The sequence below is a fragment of the Peromyscus eremicus genome, chromosome 11 (genome assembly GCF_949786415.1).
Source record: "Peromyscus eremicus chromosome 11, PerEre_H2_v1, whole genome shotgun sequence".
Lineage (NCBI taxonomy): Eukaryota > Metazoa > Chordata > Mammalia > Rodentia > Cricetidae > Peromyscus > Peromyscus eremicus.
The window spans coordinates 4,845,319-4,855,351 of NC_081427.1; the positions used below are offsets into that span (position 1 = coordinate 4,845,319).

The following is a 10,033-nucleotide window of genomic DNA, read 5'->3' on the forward strand; positions in this document are numbered from 1 at the left end:
TATTGGCGTGAAATGCTGGATGGTCAGAGAGACAGAACAAGCCACAGCCAACCTCACCTGGCCAACTTCTCAGCCGGTCTTGTTTCCTCAGACTGGAGGCTTCTGTGTCCTCATCCCAATGGCTCTCAGCTGAACTGCTGCCTGAAAGCCAAACCAGCTTAACACTTAACCAGCCAAAATGCTTAACCAGCCAATGCCTCTAGTTTCTGGTCCTCATGCCTTATATACCTTTCTGCTTTCTACCATCACTCCCTGGGATTAAAGGCTTGCTTTCTGGGATTAGAGGCGTGATGAGTCACTATGCCTGTCTGTATCCTTGAACACATGGATTTCTGTCTCTGGAGTGCTGGGATTAAAGGCGTGTGCTACCACTGCCTATCCTTTATGTTTAATATTGTGGCTGCTCTGTCTCTGACCTCAGATAAATTTATTAGCATGTACAATATTTGGGGGAGTGTAATACCACATGGACCCACGACAGTCCTCTGGACAGCTTCCCTGGGGCTGAGCTTACATGTGTGAGCCACTTTGCTTGGCAAGCCTTCTGGGATTGATGGTCTTGAGTTAGGTGTCATCTTTGTTTACCTTGGTGAGTGAAGCACAGGGGAGGCCTGTTGGCATGGATCTCTCACTCTGCAGGCCAGACTGACCTGGAATTCACTAGGTAGTCCAGGCTGGCCTTGAGCTAGGAACAATTTTTTTGCCTTGGGCTCCCAAGTGCTGAGATTATAGATATGAGCTTTTTTTTGTCCCTGCTGACACTTTCACATATGTAAAATAGTACCTAAGTTAATTAAAATTCCATTACATTTACATTTGCTTGAGAAAAAAAAATTGCCTGTATATTTGAGCCACCCAAGTACATGTCCCCATGTATATCAGTGATTTTCCTTTGCATTTGGTGAGAGTTTATCATTTCCAGTGACATTGTTAGCCTGCAGGTTAAACTACAGCTCGCCAGGGCTGTGTGTGAGCTTTGGCTCCCAGACTTGTGCCCCTGAAGCTTGCGTCCTGGAGATGTGACAGCAGAGAAGCTTTTAGTGCTGAGCCGTGAGCTCCACCCAGCCCACCCTGTTCTAATCTAATGGTGCAGCCTCATAGCACACCAAGTGGGTGACATTACTGTGAGCTGAATGACTCTGTTTTTATTTCCTGAGTACCCCTGATTTGAGGTAACACATTTCAGTTATCTTGTAAGAACAGTTCACCTTGAGAGGGGGTTCCCAGGGCCTCCTGGTGTGCTTGTGACTGGGGTCCAGACCTCACAGGGCCGTATAGACAGGATGGGGTTGCTGTTTCCTCTCTACCTTCTGTGCCTGTGTTAGCGCCCAGCTGCCTGAGGGAAGGAGGCCAGGCCCTGGACTGGGCTGACTGGAGCATCCAATTTGACTCAAAGGCAGAATGCCCTCTTCTTTGGAAGAGGTTCGATCCAGGAACCCAGAGCTCCGATGTCACAAGGGGTCTCTCCTGGGGGAGCCATGCTTCATGCTTCACCCCCTGTGCTGCCAGACTGGTGTATTAGTGGGACTTGACCATCACCATCTAGAATTGTGCAAGGACAGGGTTCTGTGTGGCTAAGGAGACTGAGCCATACACAACCCTCGAGTGCTTGGAGTGTGGCCAGCGAGACTGACAGGGGCTGCTTACGCTCCTTCCTTAGTGCTGGCTGCACGTCACTGGCACTTAGGAATTGTCAGGGGACAGTGGGCGGGGTCAGAAGGAGCTTTGGCTTCTTGAAGAGAGTGTGGTGTGTATAAAAGCAGCATGTGAGATCCCTGTGCAGAGTTACGCTTAGTCCGCTCACAGTCTGGTTCACGTGCCCTGTGGTTCTGTTCAGTGTCATCCTGCCACCTATTGGTGGCATTTCAGGACGATGAGAGTAATCTGAGGGACAGTTGCACAGACTGGAAAACGTACCTACTGTTGGGCAGCATGAGGCCAGTTCCATGCCTGTGTTTGGAAGTCGTGGTCTGAGTGTCTGACGGGTGGCCTGGCGCTGTTGAGTGGGGACTCCTCTCACCCTGGAGAGGCTGCCAGGTGAGTGTCTGTAGAGTGTACCTTGAGCTCATACGGCTGTGCTGCTTTTACAGTTACATCCAAGAATTGACGCCCGGAGAGCTGACGAAAACCTTGGAATGCTTCTTGTAGAGTTTTTTGAACTTTATGGAAGAAATTTTAATTACTTGAAAACTGGTATTAGAATAAAAGAAGGAGGTGCCTATATCGCCAAAGAAGAGATTATGAAAGCCATGACCAGTGGGTACCGACCGTCGATGCTGTGCATTGAGGACCCCCTGTTGCCTGGTGAGCCTACTCCTCCGGCTGGAAGCGCAGTGCTGGTTTTTGTGTCTGCAGACTCAGTGGTGACACTTTCAGGAGTCCTTGTCTAGCTAGTTTACTGCCTTTTAAAGTGTTTACATTGTGTGAACCCCAGAATTAGGAAAGGTTAATCCCTATATTCTTACAGAAACCGTTCACTTCTGGGAAGAAGCTTGTGCCAGTAAGTGCAGAGTCTCCCCAGGTGTTTCTCCCGTTGCTTTCCTGTGTCCTGGTGAACGTTGCTTACTGGGTGGCCGAGCTAGAACTCTGCCAGCCTCACTCCCATTGGCTTGTGTCACCGTGGTAACAGTTGGTCTTTAAATCTTTGTCAATCTGATGAAGCCGTGCTGCAGATTCTTGTTTAGTTATGTTCTTGTCTGATGGTTACTGTTCAATTCTGCACATGGCTGTTGAGCGTCTCTGGGGTGAGATACCTACGCTGGTGAGAGACTCAGTGATGGGCAGCTGACAGGATGGCTGTGACGGCCACAGGTCCCTGCTGCTTTGTCCTTTTCTCATGGGATTGCATGAGCAGCAGCTGGGCTCTGCTGAGCAGGCTCCTCACAGGCTTTATATGTAGGGGACCTTATCCCCCACTGCACCCCCACACCCCTACATTAGGGACTGTCCCTCACTACACCCCCACACCCCTACGTTAGGGACTGTCCCTCACTACACCCCCACATCCCTACATTAGGGAACCTGTCCCTCACTATACCCCCACACCCCTACATTAGGGACTGTCCCTCACTACACCCCCACACCCCTCCGTTAGGGACTGTCCCTCACTGCACTCCCACACCCCTACGTTAGGGACTGTCCCTCACTACACCCCCACACCCCTCCGTTAGGGACTGTCCCTCACTACACCCCCACACCCCTACATTAGGGACTGTCCCTCACTACACCCCTACATTAGGGACTATCCCTCACTACACCCCCCACACCCCTACATTAGGGACTGTCCCTCACTACACCCCCACACCCCTACATTAGGGAACCTGTCCCTCAGTACACCCCCACACCCCTACGTTAGGGACTGTCCCTTACTATACCCCCACACCCCTACATTAGGGAACCTGTCCCTCACTACACCCTTACATTAGGGACTGTCCATCACTACACCCCCACACCCCTACATTAGGGAACCTGTCCCTCACTACACCCCTACATTAGGGACTGTCCCTCATTAGACTCCCACACCATTACATTAGGGACCCCTGTCCCACCCCACACCCCCACACCCTGGGTTGTGGTTTCATTTATGTTTGTTCCTGTTCATTATTTATTTATTTTATTATCCTAAAATGTAATGATCATTTTAATAGTGTTTCATTGCTTCTGGGGTGAGATTGATTTCTGTAAAAATCTGCTGAAAGAAAATGTACTGAGAGTTCTTCTCAGCTGTCTTTAAGTGGCATGACAGACTGCATAGATGGGGAGTGTGGTTGTCTGGGAGTGCGGTGTGGGAGTGTCTGTTGGACCCTCAAGTATAGACACCCTTGTCTTCAGGTGTTGGGTTCAGTGTGCCTGCATCACTACTGTTCTGTACCTGAATCTAGGAAATGAAATTCCAGTGTCCTCCCTAAACAGTCCAGACCTTCCCTGCCTGTGCGGAGTGAACGTTAAAGTTCACTCTTGGCTCTAGTGATGGCTTCATTGGTTTGCTCTGGGAGATTCCCCCTGCCCTCTTCCTTGAAGAGCATACTTCCACCAGTTCTGATAGTGTGCTCAAGTGAACTACCCCTGTCATGCTGTGGGACACTGTCAGGAGTTATCCGTGAGGTGGTTGATCATGGCAGGTCCACACTGCTGGGTGGTGGTTAGGATGTCGCGGATTTCCTTGTGGTGTGGTGGGTTTCCATGTGGGTGTTTTCTTTTTCTGCCCCTGGGGACTTAGCAGAGCTCATGAACTGTCAGGATACCATTTGTGGTAGTAGACTGGTCATGTGGAGTCTGATGCACATGGAGCCTGTCTGCACTTGCATACCATGAGCTATGGGCTGCAGTCAGCAGCAGCTCAGTGCTGCATCACATGCCTGTTGCCTGAGCTGCTGAAGTTGGAGGCATTTAGTGATGAGAAGTTGGGAACGGCAGGTGATGTTCAGCTCTGAAGCAGTCTGACTGGCCTTTCATTGCAGGAAACGATGTCGGGCGGAGTTCCTACGGGGCCATGCAGGTGAAGCAGGTGTTTGACTATGCGTATATCGTGCTCAGCCACGCTGTGTCACCGCTCGCCAGGTCTTACCCCAACAGGGATTCTGAAAGGTAATGGGTCTTGTGCCAGGGTTCTGGGCTTCTCTCCTGCGGAGTGGCAGCTGTACGTTCTCTAGTCATGTGTTTCTGTGGCATTGGTGGGTACACTGCCATAGTTGAGTGGACCTTGGTGATAAAGAAAGCCTGTTGGGATTCAGGATGACTTTTGGGTGGCCCGTGGTCCAGGGCCCACGAACATTTCTTGTGGGGTGGTATTTATTAACGTTTACTAATAGGGTGTTCTGTACTGGGGCAGACTCCTGACTTGTAAAGCCTTGGGATGGTTCTTGTCCAGCAGCCGTCAGGTGTGCACGATTAGCGTGTGAGCAGTTCTCTGAGCACACTGCTCTGTCCTCCAGTCAGACATGTTTATCTCTGACTCCAGGTCAGCTGCTCTGTAGTATGTTGGGGGTGGAGAGCAGACGGCTGGCAGGGGATGGGAGCGAAGGGAAGGAAAGAAGTCTGTTCCGGGGTGGGCTCTCCCAGGAAGCTGTTCGGAATGACACTGGCTTTATGTCCATTGGCTGTACACAGTGTTGCAGGCCAGCCTTAGCCCTGTGATGGGCACTTGGGGTCTCTCCTACCTGTGCAGTGGGAAACGAAATCAGAACTTCATAACTGCTGTGAACGGGAGTCTGGGCCCCCTAAGAAATGGATTGAAGCCATCATCTTTTGTAGACAGATCTTGGTTAAGGACATCTACATAGTGAACCTCCTTTTGTCCTACCATGATCTCAGGGTACACTTAAATGTGAACATGTCAGAACTCACGGATGTTTTGTAAAGTTCACTCAGCTCAGTTTCTTTTGTCCTTAATGAGCCTCACACCTGACACCTGATGTCGGTGTCCAACCTTGTTCTTTGCAGTACTTTAGGAAGAATCATCAAAGTCACCCAGGAAGTGATTGACTACCGGAGGTGGATCAAAGAAAAGTGGGGCAGCAGAATCCTTCCATCTCCAGAGCTGGGTGAGAGGCTGACACAGTGTGAGGCCTGGCCCTCTGTCCCGTTAGCACAGAAGCATCTCTTACCCTCTTGTAGGTTGCTCAAGCCAAGAAAGTGGCTCCTTTTTCTGCTTTTCTGATAGGCCGTTCATCCCATAGCTCTGACCTTAGAAACAGAAGTTGCAGTTGGCATGGGGGAAGGGGCAGGGGAGAGTAGCTGTTATGTGCATTTGATTCGGCCAAGACACTTGCATTCCAACATGTAAATTGAGATAGGTTTTTTTTTTTCGTGTCAAATCTTAGAATTCTAGTGTGTCTCTGTATCTCAGAATTCTACATTTCTATTGGAAATACATGCTTTATGTTATAGTTTATAAAAGCTACAGGTAAGATTTATATACCCAGTGTTGGACAAATATTATAATGTTTTCTGATAACTAGTTTAATGCACATTTAAAATTAGATTAATTCAGATTTAAGGTTTGGTTTGTTAGTCACACATGCAGCATTTCAGAGCTCAGTAGCCCTTGTGCTGCCCGCACATTGCACTAATTACTGAGCCAGGCTTTGCTTTCCTGCCCCAGACAACAGGATTAAGATAAAGGAGAGAATCAACACTTGCAATGGAGAGCAGATGAAGAGCCGGGAGCCCAGCTCCCCTTACAGCCAGCGCCTGACTCTGTCCCTGTCCAGTCCCCAGCTGCTCTCCTCAGGCTCTTCTGCTTCTTCCGTGTCCTCACTCTCTGGAAGTGATATTGTGAGTAGGCTTTTGCTCTTGATTGTCTCCCTCATCTGTGGGGTGGTGTCGGTGTCCTTTTTATCTCTAGCAGGGATGTGCTCCTCCATCTTAGTCCCTTCCTGGATGTTCATGGGTGCGTGCGTGCGTGCGTGCGTGCGTGCGTGCGTGCGTGCGTGCGTGCGAAGTCTGTGCTCAGCCTTCTTTGGCATAAGCCTTAACCCCAGGCTGTGTTGCTTACATGACCCATTGACCAAGGTAGTAATAGCACTCAGCCAAGCTGTGGACTTTTTTTAGTGTTTTTTTTTTTTTTTTTTTTTTTTTTAAATCTGGTTTAGAGATTTATAAACTGAAGCCCACGTGTCTCATCTGTATTTCCTATAGCCTAGTCTTCCTCAGTTTTGAAGGGACCGAGGAAGCGGGCTACACTTGGACCACCTGTCACTCAGCTGGGTTTGCTCTCATGACCTCTCCTGCTAGCCTCCCTGAGTCACACTGTGCTTACAGCTCTCCTTGTTTCTGTGCTGGACTCTAGGACTCAGATGCACCAGCCTGCACCACACCCAGTGTTTGTCAGTTCAGCCTACAAGCACCCACCACCCTAATGGCCAGCCTGCCCACAGCCTTGCCAATGCCCAGCAGCAAACCTCAGCCTGCTGCTTCCAGAACATTGATCATGACAACGAACAATCAGGTACAGCATCCTCCCCAGGGACAGCCTCCGAGCCAAGCAGTACACGAGAATAGATCAGTGTTTACTGTGAATTGAGTCTCCTGTAGGCACTTTGGACCCTAGGAGTTGATGTGTTTTGGTGGCTGCAGAATGAACCCTGGTCATTCTGTAAGACGGTCTCTAATTTGCTGGAATGTGATGCAGGTCTTGAGAACTGAATGCCTCTGATGAGTGCTATCTCAGTGTCCTCAACACATTGTCTGGGCATTACCCAGCATTACCCATTGCTAGCTGAAGTAGACACTTTCTTTCTTTCCCTCAGAGTTTAGTGTACAGACCATTGACGTGTTAGCATGGATTTGGACTCTGTGCTAATTACACATTGTTTGGGAACTTAATTCTTTCTAAAATTTATATAAAATCAATATAAAATATAAATACTCAATTTTGTTATACATACCAATTATATATCAATTGGATTTGTATACACTCAATACATTATTTACTTGAAAGTGAAAGTAAGCTTGGAGATGGGGGTGCATGCCTTTAATCCCAGCATGTGGGAGGCAGAGGCAGGTGGATCTCTGTGAGTTTGATGCCAGCCTGGTCTACAGAGTGAGTTCTAGGACAGGCAGAGCTACACAGAGAAACCCTGTCTCAAGAGGGGGAAAAAAAATGAAAAAGCAGCTTTTTGAAATGGAGGGCGAGTGTAAAGCAGCACAGGACATACAGATAGATGTGTTTCCTAGAGTTACTTGGCCCTGCTGAGATCCAGCCTACAGCCCTGCTTTGAAGCTGTGAGCTGCTAAAGCACAGGACTCCTGTGGGGGCGTGTTTGCACAGTTCACCCCAACAGAACAGCCCAGACCCTCAACTCGTGCACACATGGAGCTTCAGTTGGTTAAGCTGTTGAATTGTGTCCCAGATCAGCTTGTCTTCTGGTAGGGACCTTGGTCCCCACCTCCCACTCTGAGGCCTTTGTTTCTCTTTCCTTCTAGACCAGGTTTACTATCCCCCCGCCGACCCTCGGAGTTGCCCCTGTTCCTTGCAGACAGGCTGGTGTTGAAGGAACCACATCTCTGAAGGCTGTTCACCATGTGACTTCCCCGGCCATCCCCTCGGCGTCCCCCAATGCACTGTCCAGTCCTCACCTGTATCACAAGGTGAGTGCCGGCTGCTGTTCCATTGCAGCCGCTCCAGCTGGGCCCGGGCCCGCCCCCTCGAAGAGAATTCCAGAAAGTTTTAAACGGGCCTTAGTGTCTTGGCTGTACAGACTCATACTTGTTTTTCTTTTGTAAACAGTGTTTAAAATGGTCTAGCCTGACAGTTTAAATAGTAGCACACTCAGTTCTTCACTGATACTACAGTATAAAGGAGAGCAGGGGTCAAAGTTGAAGACTTACTTGGTGTTCAGTGTACTCAAGTTCATTTTACCACATAGTTTGGTTTTTTGGTTTTTTTTATCCAAAGGTAAAGCCAAGCATAGTGTGTGGCACTGTGTCATCCTGTCGTCTACCCAGTCATTGGCTTCCCTGCCAGGAGTGGGGAACTTTGTGCTGGACCATGCTGGGATGTCTTGCCAAGTCTCTTTAGCCCTGGGAGTGCCTCATGCCCTGAGGTCCTGCTCCGTCCTCTAAGGCATTGGATAGAGTCTGTACCATTTCGTGTGCAGGGCTGTGGCCACACAGGGCTGGATGCTGTCTGGGATTCAGTGCAGTTTGGGCAACAGTCAGTGCTGGCAGGCCTCACTCTGGGGGCTCCTCTTTGCTCACCCCACCCCAGTGTGCAGTGCACTTCCGTTCTCTCTGGCGCTGTCACTCATTCCTGACCGTGGTGTCCTGGCAGTGGGTGGGAGAGCTCTCCGGCCCTCAGCTCTGCTGCCTTTCCTTTCCTCCTGGGCCTCCTGGGCCTCCTGGGCCTGGTGGGTCCGCCTGACTCCCAGAGCAGCTCATCTTGCTCTTGTGCACTTTTCAGTTGCTTTGGAAATAGCCCAAAGCTTTGCTGCTGCCTGTAAAGATGCTGAGGCGTAGGCAGGCGTGCGTGACTCCAGACAGGGCCCAGGTTTATAGGACCGTCTCATACCTGTGGAGAAGCAGAACAAGTTAGAAGTCTGTGGAGGACACGGACTGAACTGACGTTCTTGTCAGTGAAGGTTCCCTCCTGCCACTGCATATCCCAGCAGTGACGACGCGGCCGTGAGGTTCTTGTCATCCATGGTCGCGTGCTGCACTCCAGCCCTGTTCTCTGTCTTTCCAGCAGCACAGTGGCATGAAACTGTCCATGAAAGGCTCCCACAACCACACCCAGGGTGGAGGCTACAGCTCTGTGGGCAGTGGAACCGTGAGGCCTCCTGTTGGCAACCGAGGACACCACCAGTACAACCGCACTGGCTGGAGGAGGAAAAAGCACGCGCACACGAGGGACAGCCTGCCTGTGAGTCTCAGCAGATAATGGCTCCTGGCTGCTCCCACCCCAGACTGCCCATCGGCCTCGGGTCCCGCAGGGAACTGAGACCAGCATCCAGCACCTCCACCGTGGCTGCCGAGTGCCGCCCAGCACTGGTCACTCTGCATGTTTGTGTGGTGGCCGCATCCATCTTACAGAGCAGCTCCATGTGCTCATCTGTGAAGCCTTACTACACGTGGATGTGCGTCTGCCTGCCTAGAAGTCTTCGTCCGTGCCCACCAGGGCGGCTCAGGAGTGGCAGGGACCGGATGTGCTCGTGCGGGGGTTCTGCAGCCCGTGTCTGCCTGTCCCGGGCAGAGCAGTCAAGCCCTGTACGTGTCTGTCCCATGGGAGTGCGCAGGCTGCCGTTTTACTGCCCTCATGTCTTGTTTGAAACTTCGGGACTGTTTTTCTATGTAAATATTGAAAACTTATGATTTGTGCAATAACTCAGATATTTTTTATTTAATTTCATATTTTCACATAAGTTATATTTAAGGGAGGAGGGAATTTTTTTTAAACATGCTTAGATCCTTTCCCAGTTTGCATTTTCTAAGTTGGGTTCCTCGTGTTGGCTGGTTGTCTGTTAAGCGTCATTACATGAACACCGTGAGGAGGGGCTTGTGGGCTTTATTTTTTACGTCTTTTCTTTTGGTCAGA

At 50.1% G+C, this 10,033-nt stretch overlaps 1 protein-coding gene across 2 annotated transcripts in view; it reads left to right on the forward strand.

Moving 5' to 3' along the window:
- Tent4a (terminal nucleotidyltransferase 4A) overlaps positions 1 to 9,652 on the forward strand; it is a 34,134-nt gene extending 24,482 nt beyond the window's left edge. The window contains exons 7-13 of one of the 2 annotated variants that reach the window (XM_059276481.1): positions 2,091 to 2,304; positions 4,461 to 4,587; positions 5,443 to 5,543; positions 6,104 to 6,276; positions 6,791 to 6,949; positions 7,927 to 8,091; positions 9,185 to 9,652. In XM_059276481.1, coding sequence (XP_059132464.1) covers positions 2,091 to 2,304; positions 4,461 to 4,587; positions 5,443 to 5,543; positions 6,104 to 6,276; positions 6,791 to 6,949; positions 7,927 to 8,091; positions 9,185 to 9,379 — 1,134 coding nt within the window. In that variant the 3' untranslated portion in view covers positions 9,380 to 9,652. The remainder of the gene's footprint in view (positions 1 to 2,090; positions 2,305 to 4,460; positions 4,588 to 5,442; positions 5,544 to 6,103; positions 6,277 to 6,790; positions 6,950 to 7,926; positions 8,092 to 9,184) is intronic. The other variant, XM_059276482.1, reaches the window with a different exon arrangement.
- Positions 9,653 to 10,033: the final 381 nt, after the last annotated feature.